At 44.7% G+C, this 27,892-nt stretch overlaps 1 protein-coding gene across 2 annotated transcripts; it reads right to left on the bottom strand.

Annotated features, from left to right (window-relative positions):
- Positions 1-243: 243 nt before the first annotated feature.
- On the bottom strand, positions 244-25,398 carry oxtr (oxytocin receptor). 2 transcript variants are annotated; one of them, XM_033036776.1, is made up of 3 exons: positions 25,317-25,398; positions 23,751-24,899; positions 244-1,040 (listed from the first exon to the last, which is right to left on the bottom strand). In XM_033036776.1, exons 2-3 carry the CDS (start codon positions 24,680-24,682, stop codon positions 644-646), a joined length of 1,329 nt encoding a protein of 442 aa, XP_032892667.1. In that variant the 5' UTR covers positions 24,683-24,899; positions 25,317-25,398; the 3' UTR covers positions 244-643. The 2 variants fall into 2 exon arrangements, with proteins under 2 accessions (XP_032892667.1, XP_032892668.1); XM_033036777.1 differs by having other exon boundaries at positions 645-1,040; positions 23,776-24,899.
- Positions 25,399-27,892: the final 2,494 nt, after the last annotated feature.

The raw sequence follows: 27,892 nt of genomic DNA, 5'->3' as shown, positions 1-27,892 counted from the left end.
TCTGATTCTATCCCTATCATAAATTGTATTCCTGCCACAAATCCAGAAACCCTATTGGAACCTTTGAAGAATCCCTGCAGGCAGTTGGAAGTAAGATGGATCCAGAATATTGTTAACTTCTGGTCTCAACCACAAATTGATGGAAGCAATAAAATAAATACAGATAAAGCAATACAATAAATACAGATAAAGATGTAGAACAAATAACACAGATAAATTCCTCAGTAATCATAGCATTTTTACCAGTCAATGTTCGCTTCATACCACTGACGATAAGACAATCAGATGGTAGCAAGGTGCAGACAGAGCTAGGCTTCGGTGATATCAGGACTTCAGTCACATCTCAGCTCTCAAAGTGATGCGGGCATATCAAGTGGTTGCAAACTGCAGGCCCATTTCCCATACCCAACAAGTGGCAACTGATCTTGGGGCATCTTTTCTTGCCAAGTCAGCTTCCTATGATCGACTCTGGCCTCCCTGGAGCGAGATTATGTCTTATTGCCTCCACGCCTCCACCCTCAGTGGCTAGTCCTGCTGAGTTAGGAGCGCAAACCACTGCCCCGTGCCATTTCTCTCCTCAGCTGCCAACCACTAGTAGTGAACATGGCATATCCAAAGGAACTAGCTGCTTTAAGGCCAAGCTCTAGCAGTGCATTAAGGGGGATTTGAGAGGAATTAGAACTGATAGCTGGCACAGCATCGTACAGAGCAGGTAAGAGCACAAGGGGAAGGGTCCCAGGGAAGGGTCCCGCAGCACCTGGTTGAGAGCGTTCTGGTTTATTGTTCCTCTGGCTGCTGTTGGACTGAGAGGCTCTTCTGACTGCTTGAGCTCTTGAGGCTGACGGCAAAGGTGGAGGAGTTGCTCTTCTTGCTGCAGGTCAGCTCGCTGCTGGGCTGCTTGGTTTTTCTGAGCCGGCTGGAACAGCAGAGGAAGCGCTGGACCAGGTCTTGTAGCAGGTGGCCGGTGAAGAACATGTAGATCCAGGGGTTGCAGCAACTGTTGAGGCTTGCCAGGAGCATCGTGATGACAAAGGCCCAGTCTGGGGGAAGACGGAAACAAACATTCTGATGACTCCCTTAACCAACAATTATTACCTCATAATATCTCACTTTAAGCTGGAGTAATTCAGCGGGACAGGCAGCATCTCTGGATAGAAGGAATGGGTGACGTTTCAGGTCGAGACCCATCTTTAGACTGTAGGATATTCAAAAGCTGCCCGAAATGTCATCCATTTCCAGAGATTCCGCCTGTACCGCTGAGTTATTCCAGCATTTTGTGTCTATCTTCGGTTTAAACCAGCATCTGCAGTTCCTTCCTACACATATCTCACTTTAAAGTTTGGTTTGTTCCACAGACTAGACTTCAGAGTCTAGTCTCTGAAATCATATTTGAAACTATCAGTTTAGTTTCCAAATTCCAATTGTTAAGACCAACATTGGACCCTTGAAGACTGAAAAGGGCGAATTTATTATTGGGAACAAGAAAATGGCAGATGAGTTGAACAGGTACTTTGGATCCATCTTCACTAAGGAGGACACAAACAATCTCTCTGATATACTAGTGGCCAGAGGATCTAGGGTTACGGAGGAACTGAAGGAAATTCCCATTAGGCAGGAAATGGCGCTGGGTAGACTGATGGGACTGAAGGCTGATATATCCCCAGGGCCTGGTGGTCTGCATCCCATAGAATGGAGCGGCTAGGCTTGTTTACTCTGGAATTTATAAGGATGAGAGGGCATCTTATTGAAACATATAAGATTATTAAGGGTTTGGACACGCTAGAGGCAGGAAACATGTTCCCGATGTTGGGGGAGTCCAGAACCAGGGGCCACACTTTAAGAATAAGGGGTAAGCCATTTAGAACAGAGATGAGGAAATACTTTTTCACACAGAGAGTTGTGAGTCTGTGGAATTCTCTGCCACAGAGGGCATAGGAGGCCGGTTCTCTGGATGCTTTCAAGAGAGAGTTAGATAGAGCTCTTAAAGATAGTGGTCAAAGGATATGGGGAGAAGGCAGGAACAGGGTACTGATTGTGGACGATCAGACATGATCACATTGAATGGCGGAACTGGCTCGAAGGTCCAAATGGCCTACTCCTGCACCTATTGTCTATTGTCTATCTCTATATATGTGTGTACATGTGTGTGTCTTTATATGTTCGCTAAAACGCTACGCGGTAACGTTAAAACGTTCACATATTCTGACACATTTTACCCCTCTAAGCAGTGATCAGCTTCACTTAAGATTTGATGCTATATTTCACGACTTATTGGTGACGAAAGTTGAAAAAAACAGACAAAACTGCCTTTTAAGCTTCGACTGAGGTGGGTGGCCACGATGGCTCGGGTCAGTGCCCGTTTTACATACAGAATATTCCACGAGCTTCGAGTGACATCAGGGGGAAGGTCGCATTTAAATTAATGTTCCGCTTTTTCCGACCCGGGCTTCTCCCGCGAAGCCCCGGCTGGGATTTTACGCGGCCATTAAGATGGCGGCGGTGAAGGAGACATCGAGACTGCAGCGGTGAAGTTGCGACCATAGGGTCGCACCAGCGGTGAGGCATCGCTTTGTTTAAATGTTTTAAATGACTTTTAAGCCCTTTTATTGATTTTTACCTATTATAAACAACTGTAGTCATATTTTTGTTTTTAGTACAATTTTAGTTATTTCAAAGTAGTGGACAAATAAAATTTCATGAACATTTCTTGAGAGGAGATAAATCTCTGGCCTCAGATTCACCGGATCAAGGGCTACCAGGGGACACCCTGGGGAGAGGACACCGGAACTATATTTCCGGCATCCTAGCTACTGTATGGACCTTGCCACCCAACCCGAGGGTGCAGTTGCCTTGTGAGATTGGCTCACGGACTCAGGCAAGGAAGGATAGCCATGGTTGAACAATAGACATGTCAGACGGAGTACAGTTCAGTTTATTATTGTCACGTGTACCAAGGTACAGTGAAAAGCTCTTTTGTTGCATTGTATCCAATCATGAAAAGACTATACATTATTACAATCAAGTGGGAGCGGTGAGAAGAGGTGAGACTCATCCTTAATTATGCTGGTGGCCTTGCCGAGGCAGTGTGGTGTAGATGGAGTCAATGGAAGGGAGGATGGTTTGTGTGATGGTCTGGGCTGTGTCCACAACCATATATAACCATATAACAATTACAGCACGGAAACAGGCCATCTCGACCCTTCTAGTCCGTGCCGAACACGTATTCTCCCCTAGTCCCGGTGTTGTATTGTGGAGGTTGAGGGGAGACTTGATAGAAGGACCTGTTCCTGTGCTGTACTATTCTATGCTCTTTGTGGACAATGGTTCTGGGCTATGCAATATAATCATTAAGATGTGGACCACTGGCAAAATCAATGGGGGTATTTTCTGAAGACCCAGAAGCAAGGAACTATGAACTATCAGAGAGCTTTATTAGTCCCTGTAATGAAATCACAGCGATGATGATGACAACTAAACAATTGAAGGGCTCCTGGCATTAGCTCAAGGGAGCTGCAAAACAAAGGAGTGGACAATATGTTTCAGTTCTATAGATCACAAATTCTAACCACGGACTCTAGAATACTAACTTCCATCTTAGGCATGACAACAGTGAAGGATGCATTGGGAGGGGAGAGGCACAGACTCACCAGATCAATAAAAAACAAAGCCACAAATGCAAGAGACAAAAGTGGAAAATGCTGGAAGAAATCAGCCAGTTCTGAAGAAGGGTCCCTGATCTGAAATGTCTCTCTTTTCACATATACTCCTTGACTGAGTTCCTCCAGCTTTCTGTGCTTTTGTATCACTGTAGATAAAAGGTCTGACATAAGAACTTATTGCACAGACTGGGTGTCACTCACTTGAGTATAGCAGATCAGGGGATGATCTAACAAAGTTTTTCAGAATATTGAAGGGTTTTCTTGGATGTCAGAGTCCAGAACACTGGACCTGAACTAAAACTTGGACATTAAGGGTTGGCAAAAAGAAAACCTTATCATGGCTAGTGAAGATTTGGGAATATCTAATCTTTGGAACCTTGTATCAATTGAAAACTTCAGAACTAAGATGGACAGATTTCTCAGAGGCAGAAATAGATGAGTCAATTGAATAAAGGCATGGCTCAATCCGTGGAAGTTGCATGGTGATGAATGAAGTATTCTTGTTCTTATGCCCAATTTGTCTTAATTGCTGGGAACTGAGTTTAGTAGTTGGAACATTATGCTACAGTTGTATAAGATGTTGATGAGAGAGCAATTTGGAGTATTGTGTTCACATTTGGTTCAAGTTCAGGTTTGCCAGGGATCGACCTCAGAGCTCCAACCGTGGGTGCTTGTGGACTATCACATCACGGAGCTCAGGGTCTCTGGTCAGAGTCTGACTTCGGGAACTCCAAGCCGCAGGAGCTTCGACCACCTCGACGAGTGAGTTTTGATTGCCTCGACGCGGGAGCTTCGAGTGCTGGCTGGGGGAGCGTCGATGGATGGTTCGACTGCCCCGACTGCGGGAGAAGAAAGAGGAAGAAGAATGGACTTTTTTGCCTTCCATCACAGTGACGAATGTGGGGAATCCCCTGTGGTGGATGTTTATGTTAACTTTAAAGTAGTCGTGTGTCCTGTTGCTTTTTTTTCCGTATGGCTCTATGGTAATTTGCATATCAATGTGCCTTAATTGGTACATGTGACAACAAAAGACCTTTGAGACCTCGTGAAACCTTTGCTTTGGGGAAGATGCCATTAAGCTGGAAAGAGTGCAGGATGAGGAGAAATTATTTTACTCAGAGAGTTGCAAGTCTTTGGAATTCTCCGATACATGTGGTTGTGGATGGCTGGTCCATCACTTTAATTAGGGCTGTGATATATAGAGTTTGGGTTCAACGGGAAAGAGGACAATTAAAATATCTGGTGGCAAAGTGGATGAGGTACAGTTTCATCCTGAATTTCTAACTGATGGAGTGGCTGCGATGAGCTACATGGCCTACTCTAGCTTTTATTTCCTATATTCTGAGTTAAGTGGAACCAATCGTGCAGAGCTGAGTGTAGCCTGCACTTTCCTATGTGTGCATCTTTTACCACTGAAGACAAATGTCCCCACCCCCTCTGTAATCCACTGAGCTTCTAGACCTGGTGTACTGACTGTACAGATGTAGTCTAGCATTCGTTGATCAATGTCGAAACATAACTGAAAAGGTGATGGTAAATGCCATATTATTGTCAATCTCAGATGGCATTATCCTTGATCCCTGACAATATTTAGAAGTTTGATTGAATTGGAAGAGACAAGATTGAGGGGAGATCTCATGTGGGTTTAACATGATTAAAGTAAAAGACAAAAGACAATAGGTGCAGGAGTAGGCCATTCGAGCCATTCAATGTGATCATGGCTGATCATCCCCAATCAGTACCCCGTTCCTGCCTTCTCCCCAAATCCCCTGACTCCGCTATTTTTAAGAGCCCTATCTAGCTCTCTCTTGAAAGCATCCAGAGAATCTGCCTCCACTATGGCAGAGAATTCCACAGACTCACCACTCTCTGTGAGAAAAAGTGTTTCCTCGTCTCCGTTCTAAATGGCTTACTCCTTATTCTTAAACTGTGGCCCCTGGTTCTGGACTCCCCCAACATCGGGAACATGTTTCCTGCCTCTAGCGTGTCCAAACCCTTAACAATCTTATAGGTTTCAATGAGATGCCCTCTCATCCTTCTAAACTCCAGAGTGTACAAGCCCAGCCGCTCCATTCTCTCAGCATATGACAGTCTGCAAGCATTAGATAAGAAGTAATTATCTCCACTGCCGTTGAAGGAGGCAATGTTTGAGACTTAAGAATTGGTCACTTGGGCTAAATCGAGAAGCATTTCTCAAATTAAAGTTAGACTGTTGGGAAAGTGGAACTCTTCACCTCCAGTGAACTGGAGTAATGCTGGATGACAGAAGCTATCAGCATCTGCTGGCTAAGCTTGTTAGGTATATAGTGTAGTGCAATTTCTAGAGCTGTGAGGCATCTTCCTGTTCTCCACAGTATTCCAAAACCAGGTTTGTTCATTGTCTTCCGCATGACATAGTCGATTGTGACAATAAACAGTAAGGGGGATAGAAGGCAACCTTGTCTTACCCCTGTGACAATGTCAAAGAATTCTGTGTTTCCTGAATCGACCTTGACGCAGCAACTGGATCCCTCGTAAAGGTTCTTGAAGATGTTTATGAAAGCCTCTGGGATGCCATACACTTTAAGAATTTGCCACAGGGTGTCTCTATGTACACTATCGAATGCCTTTATGAAATCAACAAAGTTTATTAGTATTGGCTTCTGAAATTCCAGGCATTGTTCTACCACATTTCGTAACACAAAGATCTGGTAGGTATAGATATCTGGAAATGACGAGCAAGACCAGGTAGATGAAGTTGTGATTCACGCCCATCATCATTGAGTGGGATCAAAAACTGATCTGATTCTGTCCTGGAAACTCCCACTTAGCATCTGCTTTATATTGAACATCTGAACTCATTTTACAACTGAATACCTTCAGAAAAAAAGCAAACTGCTGGAGCAACTCAGCAGGTCAGGCAGCATCTGCGGAGAGAAATGGACAGACAATGTTCAGGTTGGGACCCTTCATCAGTCAGAAGAAGAGTCCTGACCCAAAACATAATCTGTTCAATTCACTTCACAGATAATGCCTGATCCACGAAATTCCTCCAGCAGTTTGTTTTTTTACTGAAAATTACAGCATCTGCAGTCTCTTGCAGTTTCAGTTGTTTTAGTAACAAAATGACTGCACTGTAAACTTGCCGGATAATTTCCCCTCCTCACGTCCTTCCCCACCATTAATTTAGCCCAGTTATAAATGTAACTGTCCTAAAGCACTAGCTCTGCTTTATTCCCTACAGTTGGTGCATTACCCCCGGAGTATCACCACAATTTCCGTTTGCCACCAACCACAATATTTTGCTTTCATTTAACATCATGCATGTCAGAAGTTGACCTGATGCACCAGATTATTAATGATCTATGTCACATGAAATACATCTGAGGAAGAGACCCGACCAGATACGTTGCCTATCCATGTCCTCTAGAGATGCTGCCTGACATGCTGAGCTACTCCAGCACTTTGTGTTTTTGTAAAATACAATTTGACAGCACACCAGAGAATGAAACTTCCTGCCTGTGTTGGAACAGTTGGAACATAAATCAGGTTGGATCCCAACCACACAATTTAGTGCAGAGTGAGGAGGTGCTGATTGTACATTAACGGACTATCAACAGAGGGCAGCAGAGCACAGGAGACCAACTTGCATTGACACCAGTGGGCAGTAGTGGATCAGAAAGGTCCAAATTCAAGTCTCATCCCCAGAGCCAAGCATGTAATCTAGCCTTGCATTTCACAATGGGATTTGGAATAGTTTGATTTTGGTCCTTCTTGTTAAATATTTTATTAGCTTTCGTAATTAAAAACATATTGTTTGAAACATGAAAGTTATGCAAGCTGCATTTTGGGAAATCTAATAGGCGCGGGCAGTGTTTATTTTGTTGACAAAAAGATGCCAGTACGCATATCCCTTCTTCATTTTGGTGTCCATGACAGATTGTTGTTCTTTCAGGGCCTGACTGCCTCATTAATTAAATATATTTTAGTTTTTAGACTTTAATAATTTGTACGTTTAATAATCAATTTTTAACATTTTAGAAGTGCAGATGTGCCGTATCACTGCATACCATCAGTAAAACACTGGGGATAGGGCTCAGTAAATGGTATGGCTCTACCACCCACATTACACCATTTAAACAGTAGGGCTGAAAGCAATGTTGATGACCAGAGAGACTGAGAGGTTCTCGACTATTGTTGCTTGAAAATGGCAACACAGGTCGATAGGGTGGTGAAGAAGGCTTATGGCATGCTTGGACACAAGCGTTAGAGACATAATGCTGAAACATTACAGAACACTGTTGAGGCTGCACACATAGCATTGTGCGCAGTTCTGGTCACCGCATTGCAGAGAAGGTGTGATTGCACTGGAGAAAGTGCAGAACATTCACCAGAATGTGGCTGAATTGGAGGACTAGTTATTGGGAGAGATTGGTTCAGATGGGCTTACAAAGGAGGCTGAGGATTAGGTATGTCAACTGTCCCGTATTTCCCGGGACATCCCGTATAGAGGGTTAAATTGGTTTGTCCCATATGTGCCCGCCCTTATTTGGCTGCTATTACTCGGGTCGAGGGAACTGTCGAGTCGGAGCACCGTGTCGGGCCCCGCCTCACCAGTCCCGACATAATGCAGCCCATGGAGTGCAGCAGCAGCGCCTCGCGCGTGGCGCCATCGGTCAGTAGCCCGGCCAGCTGTCCGACCTACGGACCTTCGCTTACCGCCGACACCACCACCCCTCCTTCTCATGGTTGATCATCCGTTCATGAGTTGGATGGGGTGCTGGACTTTGCGTGCAGCAGAACACAAAGCCCAGCCGGTGGGCCAGCTGAGGAGTTTTAAGGAGGCGCAAAGTCTGGCGCCCGGACCAAAATTCCTCAGCTGGCCCGCCGGCTTGGCTTTGTGTGCAGTCCAGCACCCGGGCCAACTCATCATTCACTCAGCCATGTCCGAGTCGGTCAACGAATTGCCGTTGGGAATTTGACCAAAAGGTCAAAATAAGGGACAAATTCCCGACGGCAATTCGTCCCTTATTTTGACCTTTTGTCCCTTAATTGGGAGTGAGAAAGTTGGCAACCTTACTGAGGACGATCTGATAGAAGTATATAAGCCAATGAATGGCATAAGTTTGTTTTTCATAGAATGGAACACGTTATCGGTAAAGATGGTGAATCAACTGTAATGACCACTTTTAAGAGGCGTTTAGACAGAGAGGAATACAGACCTAATGCAAGCAAAATGGTTAGCATGTGTGGAGAATAGGCAACAGGGGAAATTAGTGTGAGTGATCGGTTTGTTCTGAGAATAAGTTTGCCAACTTTCTCACTCCCAAATAAGGGACAAAAGGTCATAATAAGGGACAAATTCCCAACGGCATTTCGTTGACCGACTCGGCCCTGGCTGGGTGAATGATGAGTTGGCCCGGGTACTGGCCTGCACACAAAGCCCAGTCTGGCACCCCATCCAACTCATGAATTTATGATCGGCCATGAGAAGGAGGGGTGGTGGTGTTGGCGGCAAGCGAAGGTCGGACAGCTGGTTGGGCTGCCGTCCGACCGGGCCGCGGGCAAGGTGCGGCTGCATGGGGCGCACTACGTCGGGACGGGAGAGGCGGTCCCCTCGACCTGAGTAGTAGCAGTCAAATACGGGACAAGGGCGGTCCTGTATGTGGCAAACCAATTTAGCCCAATATACGGGATGTCCCGGCTAATACGGGACAGTTGGCAACCCTTTCTGAGAACCACTATAGACTTCTTCTATGTTGTAAGAAAATATGAAAATATTTCTGGCCCAGTTAAAGTTTTTACACACATTTTTGCCAAGCCTTTGAAATATAACCTTATAAATGTCTCAGGAACTGAACTTTGTATTTAAAGTCACACAGCACAGCGGTCTTTTAGCCTACTGAGTCCATGCCAACCATCAACCAACATTCAAAAGACTTGTAGGGTTGTAGGTTAATTGGCCTCTATAAATTCTCCATAGTGTGTAGGATGGAACTGGTGTACGGGTGATCATTGGTCTGCGCGGACTCGGTGGGCCAGTAAGAAAATGTGGATTTGGTGACCACATATAGGGAGACCATTTGGTCCAGTGATCTCTGTTGACAATGTTATCCCTTTCTCCATTAAGCTATTCTCCCCACATTCCCAACAACTCCCGCCAGATTCTACCTCCCACCTTAACGGTAGGGGCAATTTATAGCAACCAATTAACCTTCTAACCCACACTTCCTCAGGATGTGGGAGGAGGCCGTAGCCATCGGAAGAAACCCATAAACACAGGAAATTGAGGGATCGGAACAGAACAAAAACTATAACTTTCTCATAGCATTTGTGAAAATGTAGTTTCTGATTTAAAAACAAGCACCAACTAAAACCAGTTATTTGATCTTTTAGTACCTTGAATTATTTATATATTAATTATTTCTACATAAGTAATTCAAGATAATTCAAACTTTGCTGCCTTCCCTCACAGTGGGAAACGTTGATCCCGCTGTGGGGGGATGTTTTTTATGTTTAATGTTAAATTCTATAAAGTTGCCGAACAGGTTTGCTATATTTACTTTGTTTTCTTTTGCACTTTTATGGCCTGGTTTACTTGGAATAATGAATAACTTATTGTATATTATTATGGTTGTATCGACAGTCCCGGGATGGCGGGACTGTCATATGCTGAGAGAATGGTGCAGCTGGGCTTGTACACTCTGGAGTTTAGAAGGATGAGAGGGCATCTCATTGAAACATATAATGCCCCTGTCCCACTTAGGAAACCTGAACGGAAACCTCTGGAGACTTTGCGCCCCACCCAAGGTTTCTGTGCGGTTCCCGGAGGTTGCAGGTGGTTGCAGGTAGTGGAAGCAGGTAGGGAGACTGACAAAAACCTCCGGGAACCGCACGGAAACCTTGGGTGTGGCGCAAAGTCTCCAGAGGTTTCCGTTCAGGTTTCCTAAGTGGGACAGGGGCTTTAGATTGTTAAGGGTTTGGACACGCTAGAGGCAGGAAACATGTTCCTGATGTTCTGGGAGTCCAGAACCAGGGGCCACAGTTTAAGAATAAGGAGTAAACCATTTAGAACGTAGACGAGGAAACACTTTTTCTCACAGAGAGTAGTGAGTGTGTGGAATTCTCTGCCTCAGAGGGCGGTGGAGGCAGGTTCTCTGGATGCTTTCAAGTGAGAGCTAGATAGGGCTCTTGAAAATAGCGGAGTCAGGGGATACGGGGAGAAGGCAGGAACGGGGTACTGATTGGGGATGATCAGCCATGATCACATTGAATGGTGGTGCTGGTTCGAAGGGCCAAATGGCCTACTCCTGCACCTATTGTCGATTGTCTACTGTTCCTGTAAAACTGCAGAAAGTATGAATTCCATTGTTCTGGTACAAATCTGGTGCATTTGACAAATAAATACTCTTGACTCTTCACTACAACGTGCAAGAGCAGTTCCTAAATTGTTGCAGAATGGAAGTGGCTACTATGAAGCTCTTGATTATAAACCAAAGGCTAACTTGATAACATTATCCCTCAGTACATACCACAGGGGCCTGCATGGGTGAATTTGTTTATAAAGGAGTTTGAAATAACATAACCTAAGAAACAATCATCCAAAAATTGGAAAAGAAGGATGAAATCTGAGCAGGTTGCTTCCAAACAAAATAGAAAATTAACAAAAGTATATATTTTCAATGATTGCAATAAAAAGAAAAACGGGATACAAAATATAAAGGCAAATATGATCATTCAGATTTTTAGTTATTTAGATTTAATTAGTTCTATTTTCACTTAAGTTCACATTACCTCAGTGGAATTTTAAGCTGTTATCAAATATTATGTCAAAACTAGGCAGAATGAACATTGTGTGATTTTGGTGTCTTCATAAACCTTTTCTCATTTCCCCTCTCCCTCTTGCTCCACCATCCCCTCTCCATGCTCCCTTGATTTTCTACATCCTCCCTCTTCTTCCCTTAACTTTCTCCCATCCTTTTCTTTTAGTTATCCCTTCCTCTCTCCTCCAGCTCCATATATTTGCTAAACCAATGTATCCTGGAAGTGCTTGGGGGGACGTTGTTGTGCATCTAATGTTTGGAGGGAGTAGAATAACATGTTGCTTTAAACCTTTCCTATCCATGTACCATCCATCTCTCCATTCATTCGAGAAACCACTTTTGATCTTATTGCCTCTTGTTTTCCACTATTTGCACGTATGATTTCTCTGCTGCAGATATTTAATACTTTATTGACCTGAACCGGGATCTCTGCATTAACCTGTGCAGATTTGAATTTAATCAGTAATCTTCCGAATGGAATTTGGATAAAGCCTCTTTAGTCACATGTCACAATATGTTCACCCAAAAGTCGGCTCTGATCTCTGACACCCGCGGACAACCCAGAAGAAGCTACTAACAGCATCTGGCTGCCGGTAAACATCGGCCCTCTGGACTGAGCTGAGGTCACAGTCAAATGAGCCATGGCTGGATCCAATTAGTGGTTATTGGATCAACTCACCTACACCTTGTCAGCCCCACTCCTTATTAGCCCAGAAGTTCCAGTCAAAGAGGAGAGGAGAGAGAATGAAAAGTATCAAAACTGATACCACAATAAGTACTTGAGTCCTTAAAGAATCCTTAAAGGATCATGTACATTTTAATAAGATTTAAACTCTGGAGAATTCAGACCTTATCTGCCCAAACAACTTTATTCTTCTTTATTTAAAGAGACTAAAGACTCCAGGTAAGAATATAAAGCAGGATAGTAAAAGCTTCTTTAGGTATGTGAAGAGGAAAAATTAGTTAAGACCAAAGTTGGACCCTTGAAGACCGAAAAAGGTGAATTTATTATGGGGAACAAGGAAATGGCAGATGAGTTGAACAGGTACTTTGGATTTGTCTTCACTAAGGAGGACACAAACAATCTTCCTGATATAGTAGTGGCCAGAGGATCTGGGATGACGGAGGAACTGAAGGAAATCCACATTAGGGCAGAGAGAGGTGAGTCTGTGGAATTCTCTGCCTCAGAGGGTGGTGGCGACAGGTTCTTTGGATGCTTTCAAGAGAGAGCTAGATAGGGCTCTTAAAAATAGCGGAGTCAGGGAATATAGGGAGAAGGCAGGAACGGGGTACTGATTGGGGATGATCAGCCATGATCACATTGAATGGTGATGCTGGCTCGAAGGGCCAAATGGTCTACTCCTGCACCTATTGTCTATTGTCTAAGTATCCCCAAGGTTCTGTAAAACTACAATAAGACACCAAATACCTTTGCAATAATGGCTAATATACCACTTGCCTTGAATTCTGGCTATGCCTCTAGGTTGTCCTTCAGTGGCTTATGTACAAGACCACCTAGTTCCCTTTGAACATCGACATTTCCCGATCTACCACCATTTAAACAATACACTGCTTTTCTATGCTGTGCGCTAAAATGGAATAACCACATTTTTACCACATTATATTTAATTTCCCATGTTCCTTTCCAGTCATCCCCCAAACCTCTTTATATATCCTTCTCCTCTCTACAAAGGTTATTAAATAAATGCAGATGTTAATCCTGGCCAAATTTGACCAGCTAGGACTTCAAAATGGGGTTAAGTTTCAGGGTTGCTGGGAGATTTGGTCAAATTGGAATTACTCTCTGCAGAGCTGGGACAGGCTGCGTGAGGTGCCAGAGTGTCTGGAGCTTAGATACAATTTGCAAGCAAAGAATGGGAAGCCTTGCAAACCCTGTCAATCTGGTGCTAAATGCATAGAATGGATTGGATGGTTGCAAACCAGACATACACCTTGTAAATAGTTGTAAATAATGTTGCAGAGTCTTACTTTGCTAAGTGTTGATTGGATGAGGTGTTGAGCCTTGTCTGAGATTTCTGTTAATCAGGGTAAATGTTTCCAAGTTGACTTCATCTCGAAGTCCGCTGTGAATACAATGTATTGAACTGTTGTATCATTGGGTTAGGGAAATGCCTGTTATGTATGGGGTTAATCGATATCTGTAATTGGGTGATTAAGAGACCACCCCCAAGTGGTTCGGCCCCTTGAGTTCCCGGGACATATAAAAGTCCGCGGCCATGAGGCTCAGCGTTGATCTTCTGGAAGAGCGCTCAGGACCGCATACCCTTCTGGAGTGCCTCTGTCTGAGCGAGGCCTAGAGGGCTTGAACAGATAGACGCAAGGATCGAACCCGCGGTGGGATAGGTACAGTGTGTGATCTGTAACGTGCTTTTGGTAAAATAAAATGCAGTTGATTCAAGTGCTTGATTCAGTGTTTTTACTGAAACTAGACTGGGGGGAAGCTTAGAAACGAGCAATTGTCACAGGTAAATGGGACTAGTATCGATAAGTGGAATGGTCAACATGAACATGGTGGGTTGAAGGGCATGTTTCTGTGCTATATGACTATGATTCCACTCATCTAATTTCATATATCAATAAACTTGGAAATACCACATTTATTCCCTTCACTGATGTGGATGTTGAAGGGTTGGGCCCCATGTACTGATCCCTGCATTATCTTAATCATCAAAGCCTGTTGACCTGATAAAGTTTCATAAACCTTCACCTGGATATTCAGCCACTGAATTCATTTAAAACTACGATACACAGATATCTGGATATTAGAAGACTCAAGGGATCTGGGAACAAAGTAGAAAATTGATGTTGAAGTAAAAGCCATGATCTTGTTGAATGATGGAGCAGCCTCAAGGGGGAACATGACTTCCTGCTGCTCCTGTTAAGTTTATCTCTCCCAATGTGTATTGTGGGTTTGTTTGCTTTAACTATTTAATCTGTCTTGCTCATTTAAACTGAACTATTTTTCTTTGGTCAGCGCACATTGTTTACATTTTCTTTGTGGATTCTTCGGTGGAATAACCATTCAGAAATTTATATTTTGCTCATTTTAATTCCTTGCGAGGCAATTATTTACTTCATTTCATCCTTGAGCATCGATTAGTTAGAGTTGATCATTATGCATTGTGTTATATTGGTAGTGCCTTATTTTTGAAAGATGTTTGTTCTGTGGGAAATGACTAGGACTAATCCTTTACTTCAATATAATCCTGTTCCAAAAAGTGCTCATTGACTGCCTCTCTGGGGAAAATGTTTGGTATGTGGTTTTAAACATTTCTCTGACCGACTCTCCAATGCAATAATCTCTCTCACAACTGCATTTCACTGTAGTGACTCACTTCACAGGTCTTCCTGTAGATTTACGAGAGCTCACCCACAGTATCCTAATATCCCTACCGTTAATGCATATTAATTTGTTTGGTTTCATTTTATTTGTCGTTTTGCCAATGTATTTATCCTAGTCAGCAATGTAAACTTTATTATCTTCTACTGAACTGCTGTTGGAGAAAGTATGTTAATTTAATTTTTGTATTAATCCTCTCGCATAATTCCATTTAATTACTTGTACATACATCTTATTACATAAATGGCTACAGCTGCATTTCCTTTCTCCCCTGTTCATGTGACTAAACCAGTTGTCTGAGAGCATTGTTCATTCCACATTAAGAATATATTACAGATTAATCTAACTTTCCTGGGGGGGGAATTACATTTGTAACAGTTGCACAATTCTATAAGTACCAACTCAAATAAACAATAATGAGGTGCACACATTTATTTTAGGTGACTGTTAACTGGATAGATTATATCTGAGACTTATTTAAAAATCCTATGTAAAGGACTTCAAGGAATAACCCACCAGAATAGCAAGGGAATGGCCAGAAATCCAACAATGTGGGATTTGACAGAATTTATATAGTGGCCAAGCTTTGCTAAACAAGGGATCTGATCAAGTCTTCTGTTAGCTTTACTTATTCTGGACCCTTCAACTCAAAGGATATGTGCCATTGAGTTCCTGAAAATGCTGGCTGACTATTGCTTCTCAAGAGAAATAGACTGGCTGGGATTTGAATAAAGCATGACCAAAAAAGGGATTACTTTCACCGATGAGATTTAAGGATTGGGAAAATAAAAGGGGAAAGACTTAGAAAAATAATTGGAAGAAATAAATTCATTACCCAATTGGGTCAAGGAAGTGAAGCTAGGGTATGGGAAAAGAACAGGTAGAATGGGAGAGAAAGAAAATGCAGTACATTGCTCCCTGTGATATTGAAGGACTGCGTTCATAAAAAACTGGACATATTGTGATTTTCCGTAACATAAACCCTTGACAAAAATGACATTTGTCGTTTATTTTTCGTTTTGTTTCCATGTAGTAATTTTTTTCGCACGTAATTCTGTAAAAATTCAATTTTGTAAATTTTTAAATGATTATGATTTGTGAATTCTGTTAGGGTGAATTTACACGACCTGAACGCTGTAACAGAGGGCTTCCGTCGTTTGAGGACGAGTTCATTTAATTGCTGATTGTTTTAAATTTTTTAATAATTGACGACCTGACACTTGGCATTCATTACATTACATTTCCACTCCACAGAAATAGATTGGACATCATTAACCAGTATTAAAGGTGAATGGAAGCTTTACGTAACCAGCCCTGTGGCAGGTTTAATCTTACACGCTCCAGACACAAGGCAATATGTCAATGATGTGGCACTTTGCAGAACAACATTTAGCTAAGAAAGGAGTGGAAAATACTCAACAACACTTCGATGTTAGAATTCAACTGCACATCTGCCTCTTGCCTGAAATTGTGGCACAATTTACACATAAATAACACCAATTCACTGTTATTTTGACAGCAAAACCTGGCCCAATGATGCGTTGTTTATTATGAAACTTTGGCCCAAATGTTGCATTGAGTAAGCCACTTGTATCATGCGCCATTGATTAGACTTTATCTGCACCTTTTAACTCCATTTCTCTTTCCTCTGTAAGATGTTGCTAACGTAAACTTAGTGGAGTATCTTGGACCACGGCCAATGGAAGAATTGGGGGCATTGAAAGCCAACGTCAGAAAATCCTTCAGAGGGGTGAACCCTCGAAAAGCGCCTGGACCTGATGGTATACCCGGTCGTGTTCTAAAAACCTGTGTGGACCAACTGGCTGGAGTTTTTATGGACCTTTTCAACCTCTCACTTCTGAAGTTTGAGGTTCCAACCTGCTTTAAAAGGGCATCAATTATACCGGTGCCCAAGAAGAGCAAGGTGACGTGCCTCAATGACTATTGACCAGTGGCACTAACGCCGGTGGTGATGAAGTGCTTTGAGAGGTTGATCATGGCGCAAATCAACTACCTCGACAAAAACTTGAACCCTCTGCAGTTCGCTTACCGCCACAACAGATCAACGGTGGATGCGATCTCGCTGGCCCTCCACTCCACTCTGGACCACTTGGACAACAAAAACTCATATGTCAGGCTGTTATTCATTGATTACAGCTCGGCATTTAACACAATCATCCCCTCCAAGCTGGTTACCAAACTCACAGAACTGGGTCTCTGCGCATCCCTCTGCAATTGGATCCTCGACTTCCTCATTCACAGACCACAGTCAGTTCGTATTGGTGGAAATGTGTCAGCCTTGGTAACAATCAGCACGGGAGCACCTCAAGGCTGCGTGCTTAGCCCCCTTACTGTATACTCATGACTGCGTAGCCGGTTATAGTGCGAACTCCATCATCAAGTTCGCTGACAATACCACTGTTGTGTGACGTATTACTGATGGGGACGAGTCAGAGTATAGAAGTGAGATCGACCGACTGACCAAATGGTGCCAGCAGAATAACATGGACCTCAACACCAGCAAAACCAAGGAACTGATTGTGGACTTTGGAAGGGGTAGGATGGGGACCCACAGTTCCATCTATATCAACGGGTCGATGGTGGTAAGGGTCAAGAGCTTCAAATTCTTGGGCGTGCATAACTCTGAAGATCTTTCCCGGTTGGAGAACACTGATGCAATCATAAAGAAAGCACATCAGCGCCTCTACTTCCTGATTAAATGAAACCAGGCAAATGAAACCAGGTTCTCACTGTGACCTGCATGGGTTTTCTCTGGATGCTCTGAATTCCTCCCACACTCCAAAGACATACAAGTTTGTAGGTTAAATGGCTTTGCTAAAATTGTAAAATGTCCCTAGTGTGTGTAGGATAGTGCTAGTGTATGGGGGTCACTGGTTGGCATGGACTCAGTGTGCTGAAGGGCTTGTTTCTGCACTGTACCTCTAAACTAAACTAAAAGGGAAGGGTCTTGCCTAATATCAGGTGGAAACATTAGCATGCGCAACCAGGCTGGATTCCGCCAGGGAAAGTCAACAACAGGACAACTGCTGAACCTTACTCAGCACATTGAAGATGGCTTCGAGGGGAATCTGATCACAGGTGCAGTATTTGTAGACCCGTCCGCAGCATATGACACTGTAAACCACCGTACCATGAAAGCCAAACTGCACCAAACACTACAGGAGTCTCATCTTGTCCAGTTCATCATGACAATGATGGAGAACCGCCACTTCTTTGTATGCTTGAATGGTCAGAACAGCTGTTGGAGATGCCAAAAGAATGGTCTCCCACAGGGCAGTGTCCTTGCCCCAATGTTGTTCAATATATACACCAATGACCAACCCATCACCCCGAAATCTAGGTTGTTTCTGTATGTTGATGAGTTGTGCATCGCAATGCAATCCTCAGACTTCAGCCAGATTGAGACCGTACTAGAGGCTGCTCTGCAGAATATGACAACATACTACCAACAGAACTCCCTGCGCCCAAACCCAACACCTCCACCTCCGGAACCGGGATGCCAAACGTCAATGCGGGCACGACGGAATGTCCTGTTGGAACACTGCAAAGCCCCAAAGTACCTAGGTGTGGTTCTCGATCGCACGTATCATATCGCAACATGTTGAGAACACAAAGGCAAAGGTCAACACCCGGAACAATGTCATCGAAAAATTGGCAAACAGCTCATTTGGAAGTAACCCAACAACAATCTGCACTGCAGCCCTGGCGCTCTGTTTCTCAGTGGCAGAATATGCAAGCCCCATCTGGAGTCGCTCTAAACATGCACGCAAGGTGGACTCTGCATTGGACACTGCCTGCAGGAAAACCACAGGATGCCTGAAGCCGACAAAAGTTGAACTAGAGCCAACCGTACCAGGCACCAAAACCAAACAACAGATGGCACCAGGACACCACCTGCCTTATACTACCTGGAATGCCCTAAACCTCCTCTGCACTGGAGTGGGATGTTGCGGACTCAACCTGAAGAATTTTGGCCTCTCGAACTCTGACAAGTGCAACTGTGGAGAGATACAGACAATGGCCCACCTACTGACTTGCGGCGGAGAGGCATGCACTGTGGTCGATCTCCGCAGAGGCACAGATGTGGCAAAGCGATGGCAGAACATCGTCTGACACACGAGTAAAAAAAACCCCACATGCAGTGATTGTTTAGTACAGCATCGGGCACCACGTATGTCAACCTCAATTCTGCCTCCATGCATTTGCCTAGGATAGGAGTCCGCAAGTCACCATTGCAAGCCATCACAGTGAGGAGAGAAGTATGTAAATTGAATTGATGGAGATCCTGGTCAATAGCTTGTCAGAACAGAGTAAAGGGAATTCTGCAATGTCAACTTTTATCTTAAACTCTGGGTCTGTTAAAGGAACATGATTCTTGTCAAATGGTGCTCAGCAAACTTTAATTTCTAAGTTTCAGGCAAATAGTCTGATTGACACATATTTCACTCATCGCAATATTATACCCAATGGATCAAAGTTCAAAGTCCCGTGTGAACAAAATATTTATCCAATGCCTAGGGGTGCCTTCAGTAGCTAATCCAGGTTTCAGAAGTTTATAGGAGGTTACTGTCATTTTCAAGACATACAAAGAAGCCGTAGAATTTGCTTAATTTCGCTTTACTTTTTTTTATGTTTTAGTAACTGCCATGGTACAATTTCATAGCCACCTAAAGGAAAGGTTTGTGATGGGAACAAACCCACTTCAGGCATTTCATGGGTCATTATAACCATCAAGCCCCCATCTACATGAAACCCATTTTCCTCTCATATCCCCTTCACTCTTCCCACTTCTTCCCAGATACACAGGGGCAATTTATAGTCACCATTTAACAGTGCATAATCACAGGAGGACCATGCAAACTACTCAGGCAGTACCCGAGGTCAGGATCCAGGCCTTTGGATTTATGAGGTGGCAGTTCTAACTACTGCACCGTTCTGTAGCCTGATGGTCATGTGCTTACTTGCGCTTAGGGCGTGAAGTCTACGTCTAAGTTAACGTAAAATGCCAGTACATTTGAGAATAAATTAATTTATAACTGCTCAATATTTACAACGTAGAATGACCAAAACATTTATGTAAGAGTCAGTTAAGATGATGACTTACAACACAACAAGCATTAGCAATACAAAGTAGATTAAATTGGCCAAAGCAGTGTAAAACAGTGTAATATTTTAAACTCAGGCACTAGAAACTGCAGTTGCTCTAATCTTGAGCAACAAAGCGCGGGAGGAACTCAACAGGTCAGGTAGTATCTGTGGAGGGAATGAATAGAGGACTTTTTGAATGTGGACACTCTTCAGACTGATTGGAATAAGAGGGGGCGAGAAGCTGGAAATGAAAGGTGGAGCTGGAACAGTCTAACAAGCGATAGGAGAATTTATAAGAAGGAACTGCAGATGCTAGTTTACACCGAAGATAGACACTAAATGCTGGAGTAACTCGGTGGGTCAGGCACATCTCTGGAGAAAAGGAATTGGTGACGTTTCTGGTTGAGACCTTTCTTCAGACACATACTGATAGGAAGATACAGGTGACTGGGGTGTGATGGCAGATAGGTGGAGTACGTGACAAAGCTCAAGATGTAAGAAAGACAAAAGTTTGTCAGATAAGAAAAGATGAGGAGTGAAATATAAAGATGGAGGGAGAGATATGGGTGAAAGGGGACTTTTTCATCTTCTCCCCTCTCCCATCAGGCAAGATCAACAGAAGTTTGAAAACACACAGCTCCAGATTCGGGAACAATTTCTTCCCAGCTGTTATCAGTCAACTGAACAGTCCTCTCATCATCTAGAGTGTGGTTCTGACTTCACATCTAACTCATTGGAGACCCTTGAACCATCTTTAATGTGAATTTATCAACGTTATATCTTGCAGTGTACACTGAATATTGTACACTTTATCCTTTATCCGTGCACTGTGGATTGTAGTCTTTCCTCTGACTGGATACCATGCAAACAAAACTGTACTTCGCTACACATGATATTAATAAACTAAACTAAGGGAGGGGAAAGAGAGGGATCAAAGGGAGCCATGGGACTTGAGCATAGGAGAGGATGCTACGAAGGAGGATAAGGAAAAGGGTGAGTGAGTGGTGGGAGATGGTGAGAGAAACGTGAGTGCACCAGGCTGGGAGGGAGCAGGGGAAAGATGCCTTTGGGTTGTAAACAACCACAGCAGAATATGAGGTGCTGTTCCTCCAGTTTATGTGTGGTCTCACTCTGGCAATAGAGGAGGCCAAGGAGCGAACGCTCAGAATGGGAATGGGAGTTAAAACAGTTAGTAACCAGGAGATCCAGCAGGCATTGGTGTACCGAGCATGTGTTCAGCGAAATAGTCATCTAGTCTACGCTTGGTCTCGTCAATGTAGAGGAGGCACCAAAGCAGTAGACGGGGTTGGAAGTAATGTACTTGAATCTCTGTCCCGCTGATGGTCCCTGAATGGACGTGAGAGAGGAAGTTACATCTCTAGCAGTTGCAAATTCAAGTTACATTTATTGTCGCATGCACCAATTAGTACAGTGAGATTTGAGTTACCATACAGCCATACGAATAAAAAGAACACAATACACGATAGAATTTAACATGAACATCCCCACACAGTGAAATCAACGTTTCCCACTGTGAGGGAAGGCAATAAAGTTCAGTCATCTTCCTCTTTGTTCACCCGTAGAAGTGTACCTTGGGAGATGGCAAGTTAGGTGGAAAGGGATGCGTGAACCAAGGAACCACGTAGGGTGGTCTCTGTGGAAAATAGAAAGGGCGGGGATGGGAAAGTGTGACTGGTGGTGGGATCATGTTGAAGGTGATGGAAATGTCGAAGAATGATGTGTTGGATACGTAGGCTGGTTTGGTGGAAAGTGGAGGACTACGGGAACTCTCTCCTTGTTCCATCTGAGGGATGGGGGAACAAGAGCAGAACTGTGGGATACAGAGGAGACACCAGTGAAGACAATACATCGGAACAGGGGGAAGGCACCATCTCCCACCACCCCAATCACTCGGCCCCTTTCCCTTCCTTTGTACGCTCATCACCCATCCCCAGGTCCTCTGGTTCCTTTTATTCCCCCTCTTCCCTTATCTCCCTTCCTCTTCCACCTATATCCCTCATCTTTTATTATCTGACACCATTTTGTCCCCTTGTGACCTCGAGCCTTTGTCACTCACTCCACCCATCTACCAACCACCACCCTCCCCTGTATCCACCTATCACTTCCAAGGCTTTACCCCACACCCACCTCACTTTTCTAGCTTTCTCTTTTCTACTCCAATCACCCTGAAGAAGGTGCCGTCTGTCAATTCCCTCCACAGATGGTCCCCGCCCACAGTTACTCCAGAACTTTGCTTTTTTTGCAGGAAATTTTAAATATTATTTGCATTAAAAAATTTCACATTTGTAAAAGGCTAGTTTACAAATAACTCCATCCCTATATGACACTATCCCCACTCTCTCACCAAAGAGCTGTTGTTCATTTTGACCATTTTGATGAATCTCTACCAATAGGGCAGTTTATTGTGTTTCAGGTTAAGGCACCATTAGGCATCTTAAAAAAAGACTACGAAGGAATTGACAGACTACACCACAGAAGCTAGTCGAGATTTATATATCAGAACACCTCATGGTGGAGGATCGTACAAGCTTAGTAATAGCGCTCTAATTTTGTGATAAATTAATTGGCAATTGTAGTAAAAAAATCTCACTAGCTTGCCACTCTTACATGCATTAATAATTCTTTAATCAAAGGACAAGTAGTAAATAATAATCTAGGCAAAGAACTGCAGATTCTGGTTTATAAAAAAGACACAAAGTGGAGTAACTCAACTAGTCAGGCAGCATAAAATAATGATGCTTTTTGTGGGGGAATTATTTGCACTGCTTTATATAAGATTTTAGATTTGTGATTATGTCAATATATTTACACATTTTTCACCCACATTTTAATTACACTGTAATCAATTGGTATATACCATGTTTACAATCAATCCGCATTAGCTGTGCACTCAATGTCATTAGTTTGTCAATGCTGTGTGCACACCAAGCAGCTATAATGATAAGCGACAATTAAAGGACCAGCCAGTAATATATAATGAATTAGCATACATTTTAAATAGGCAGTAAGCAATGTCAGAATATCAGTCTGTAAATTATGTGAGTAGGTGACATATAATTAACGACCTCACCTATAATAAATATCAGAATGTCATATCGAGATATTAGCTCAAAGCATAATCAAAACCAATCAAACCAATTTATAGATTAAATTTTTTTTAACTAGCATAGCGTAATTGGAATAATACTGAAGAAGGTCTCGATCCCAAACGTCACCTATTCCTTCTCTCCAGAGATGCTGCCTGTCCCGCTGAGTTACTCCAGCTTTTTCGTGCCCATCTTTGGAATAGTATAACCGATATGTGTCGGGATAGCTAATATATACATCTATCAGTATAACTAATACACGACAATAACATATCCGCGAATTCCATTACTATGAAGCCGTTTAATATAAATAAATCACGAATTATACTGTTAGTATAAATAACGCGTGGCTACTTTGACATCTAATTTGTCAGTACATATAAGACATTGATTTAGAATTAGTCAAAATGTGTATAATAACCGAACATTATACACAAGATAGGCACGAAATGCTGGAGCAACACAGCGGGTCCGCTGAGCTCCGGCGTTTTGTGTCTATCTTCGGTGTAACCAGCATCTGTAGTTCCTTCCTACACGTTGTACAGAAGAATCAGCACGGTTCCCAGATGCGAAGATAAGGGCGATATCTATGAGTGTAGCCTGTTTCGTGAGCGGTCTTATTGATAAGAGTATTGAACTCACTTCGCCTCTCGCCCGCTGTTAACCAGGAACGGGATGGGTGTGCGGGCTGGACGGTCCCGCTCGCACTAACCTGAGTCCCAAAGACATCAACTTACTCTCTTGAGGAGCCTGGCGGTCCCAGACTTTCCACATCTGCACGACGAAGAACGGCGTCCAGCACACAACATAAGCCAGGACTATGACGAAGGTCATCTTGACGGTCCTGATCTTGGCGCGGGTTATGATCCTCACGCTGCTGACTCGGGAAAACACCACCCCTCCTCTCGACGCCTTGGCCTCCCTGCGGGTCTTCAGCTTCACGTTCTGCCAGATCTTGAAGCTGATCAGGGAGTAGCAGACGATCAGGAGGATGACCGGGATGACATAGACGGAGAGGGTGATCCAGGTGATGTACACCTTGGCACCCCAGGGCTCCACAAAGTGACCCCAACAGTCGTAAGTGCCGGGCGCCACCTCCGTGAGGGAGAAGATGAAGACCTGGGGGAGGCTGAAGACAAGGCTGATGAGCCAGGAGAAGACCACGAAGGCTCGGTTGGAGCGCTGGTGCAGGGACATCAAGGGTTGGCAGATGGTCATGCAGCGGTCGATGGACATAACGATGAGGAGGTAAGTAGAGGCGAACATCCCAACCACCTGAAGGTACTTCACCGTCCTGCACACAAAGTCGGGCGCGTAGAACCTGAATGTGATGTCCCAGATGAGCTGCGGGAGGACCTGGAAGATCGCGACCACCAGGTCGGCGATGCTCAGATGCTTAACGAAGAAGTTGACTCTGGAGGACTTGTGGCGGTTGGAGTAGATGGCCAACAGGACGCCGATGTTGCCGCCGAGGGCCAGGATCAAGATGACGGCGAGCACGGTCACCTCCAGCCGCGCCACCACCTCGTCTCTGGGGGAGATGTGGGCCGAGCGGTTACAGGTGGCCGTGGTGTTGTCCAGCAGAGAGTCCCAGCCACTGGCGGAGGCATTGCCCGGGCCCAGCGCTCCGCACGCTGCCTCCATCCGCTCTCAACTCCGTCCTCACTCACCCCTGCATCTATCTATCTCCCTCTTCTCTCTCCGCCCGGCTCTTCTGCCCCACCGGCCGGGTAGCGAGTTTAATGGGAACGTTCTCCTGTTCCAACGCGGTAATCGAGTCCGGGGTCTGCCGCTGCTCAAACCTCTGGGATCTCAATCTCCCCGGGATGATCACATTTCAACCAACGCGCGTCCAACGAGGCTGTAAAAAGAAACATTCTGTCATCCCGCTTTGCTTTAACCTGGAGACCCGTAGACAACAAGATCAGACCCAGTTACACGCAACTTTCCTTCCTCCCAATGGCTGGATTGGTTATTCTGGAAAATTACCCACACCATCCTCTCCTCCCAACGAAGTGACCCCCCCCCCCCCCCCCCCCCCCTGCACTCATACAAACAGGAGCTGGAATCTGGACTCCCGTCCTTCATGTCTCTGTCTTTTAAAGGGAAACAATTTCGCGCTTTTCCAATTATTTGAAACTTGAACACGATTTCTGCGGCGGGTCTTAGTTATCGGCCGTGGGTAGAAGCCGAGAACCGAGAGCCATGTCAACCCTGACCCAACGTCCGCCTGCTGCCTCTCGCCATTCAACGAAAATTGGGGTATTTTCAGACTTACCTGCTTGTTGTGCCGGCTTTTGGCGTGAAGAGGCAGCGCAGGACTTGAACCTGCTTCCCTGAATCCTTAACCCCTGTGAACCAAAGATCCGCTATAGGATCTTTGCTGTGAACTGCGAGCGGGTGAGTTCCAGAGAGAAGCAGAGCAGGGATCGTCTGTATCACTGCACGGAGTTATGTTTTCTTTGCCGGACTGGGGATTCGGGGATGTGGGGGGGGGGGGGGGTGACTTTTTTTGCTCTCGGTTTGCTGTTAACTGGAAGCAGACCAGGAGCTTGCGCGGACTAACCTGATGAGCTTCCAGCTCCCAAATATATAGCAGTTTGGGGAGATGGATGGGGAGGAGACACGCATTGGCGGTACGGCGACCATTCGACAGGGGGAGCCAGGGCCACGCAAAGCCCGGCCGGAGCACTGAAGCTTCGGTGGGCAAGAAGGAGGGGGGGGGGGGGGGGCAAGGACTAGCGCTGGGAAGGTAGGGGTGAAGATTGAGGGAGTGGGAATGAGGGAATAGAGAGGGAAACAACGGGGAGGGAGAGGAAGAGGTTGGAGAGATAAGGATAAAAAACACATTAAGCAATGGGGCAGTATGCACTCCGTGGGCCGAAGGGTCCGTTTCTGTGCTGAATGTCTCCGTCGAAACACCAGCCCCCTCAAGCCATTCAATATGATGACGGATTATCTCAATTGCCTCAACTCTTCAATGAGGTTGAGGGTGCAACGGAGTGAGAGGGCAAGAGGGGGGGACGAGGGGGGACGAGTGAGGTGGAGTGAGACGGAACAAGGAATCAAGGAGGGTGAGGATGAGGAGAGGAACTGGAGAGGGAATAGGGTCAGGGATAGGAAGAGAAGAAATGGGGTAGAACGGCAACAGAAGCCAAAGGAAGATGTGGGGGAGAGGGATAGCAGGAGTGCTTTCGGGGGGAATGACAGGAGCGGGAGATTTGGAGGAGAGGGGCAGGAAGGGGATTGGGGGAGAGGGGTGGGAGGTGGCGAGATAGAGAGAGGGGGATGTGTGGAGAGAGAGAGAGAGAGGGGGTGGGGAGCAGCAGGGTGCAAAATAGAGAGAGGGGCAGGAGGGGGAGAGACAGTAATTGGGAGAGGAGAGAGAGAGAGAGACAGGAGGGGGAGAGATAGAGTGGGACAGGAGGAGGAGAGATAGAGAGAGGGGCAGCAAGGGGAGAAGAGAGAGGGACAGGAAGGGGAAGGGATAGGAGAGGGGGGTGTCGAGCAGTGGGACAGGAGAGGAGGGTGGAGGAACCAAGGAAAATGGAAGGATATGGGAGAGCAATATGAGGGGGAGAGGGACATACGTGCGCGAATGTCATGAGAGAAGGAGAAATAGGAGGGAGGAATGAATAGAGGAAGGAGAAGTGGAGGGAGTAATATGAGGGGGGAACACCAGAGAAGGAACACTATAAACACGCACATCCAAAACTCTGCTGTCTAAAGCCAAACTCACACTGCACCATGCATTGGCATTCTGGTATTGCTAAATACATTAGCTCCTAGTTAGGAATTCTATTATAATCTCTGCCTCTCCAACTCTCCATCCTCCTTTAAAATGCACCTTACTAGAATTTTTTTTTCCACTCATTTCCGTAACATCCTCTTTTGTGGCTAGGTGTTGAGCATTGTGTACTGACCTAGGATGCTGTCCCTTGTTCAGTATTCTACATGTCAATGTTGTTAAGCAGAAGAAAGGCCAATAGAAGGAGGTTTGGAGAGAAGGAGAAATGGGAAAAGAGAGGATGGAGGGGAGATGGGAAACTTGGAAATGTAGAAACAAGGAACTGCAGATACTGGTTTACTCAAAAGGATACAAAGTGCTGGAGTAACTCAGTAGGCCAAGCAGCGTCCCTGGAAAACATGATAGGAGGCATTTCAGATCAGGACCCTTCGAAGCATCCCAATCCAAAACGGTACCTACTCATGTTCTCCAAAGATGCTGCTTGATCCGCTGAATTACTGCAACACTTTGTGCCCCTATGTGGATGGGAAAAACAAGTAAATAATAGAAGCAAGAGTTTGCATAAGAATTCAGGTTTGTGAACTTTGGTCGGCAGCATGTGGTCCTTTCATGTTATGGGTTAACGTGTGTGGTTGGTTACTATGGATGATCATTGTGTGGAGTGTTGATGTGCTTCTGTCTGGCTCCACCATACACACCATGTGCATTGGATGAATTCACTAATCCTCCCTCATTTCATGGTGTGCTTTCCTACACATCTGGTAAAGGTCTACACATTTGTTCCCTGCACCAGTGACATCTGTTTAATATTTTCTTCTGTGCAGCAGGCTTCCATAGTCTGACAGTTTGTCTCACCGCGATGAGTAATGAGATGTCATGTTGATGCATTCAGAGTGTGAGATTTGCAGCAACGTCAGTAAACATTGGTTTTAGAACGTGGGTGGAAGAAAAGTGAAAAATTGCTGCCAGAATCACACTGCGTTAGATGGGGATGCACACTTTGATTTTGCTGTTTAATGTTAAAAATGTTTCCTGTTTTCCTTTCCCAACCTGCTGACCCCTGGTTTGGCTGGTGTCGCTTACTCTAGGGGGGCATTCTTTGTATG

Source organism: Amblyraja radiata, chromosome 18 (assembly GCF_010909765.2).
Source record: "Amblyraja radiata isolate CabotCenter1 chromosome 18, sAmbRad1.1.pri, whole genome shotgun sequence".
NCBI lineage: Eukaryota > Metazoa > Chordata > Chondrichthyes > Rajiformes > Rajidae > Amblyraja > Amblyraja radiata.
The sequence above is the reverse complement of the archived record's forward strand: the minus strand, read 5'-3'. Positions and strand labels throughout refer to the sequence as shown.

Coding starts and splice junctions, on each gene's coding strand:
- oxtr (XM_033036776.1), bottom strand. CDS start 24,682: ATGGAGGCAGCGTGCGGAGCGCTGGGCCCGGGCAATGCCTCCGCCAGT. Junction 1,041..23,750: donor TTGATGTCTTTGGGACTCAG/GTTAGTGCGAGC, acceptor GTCTTCCCCCAG/ACTGGGCCTTTGTCATCACG.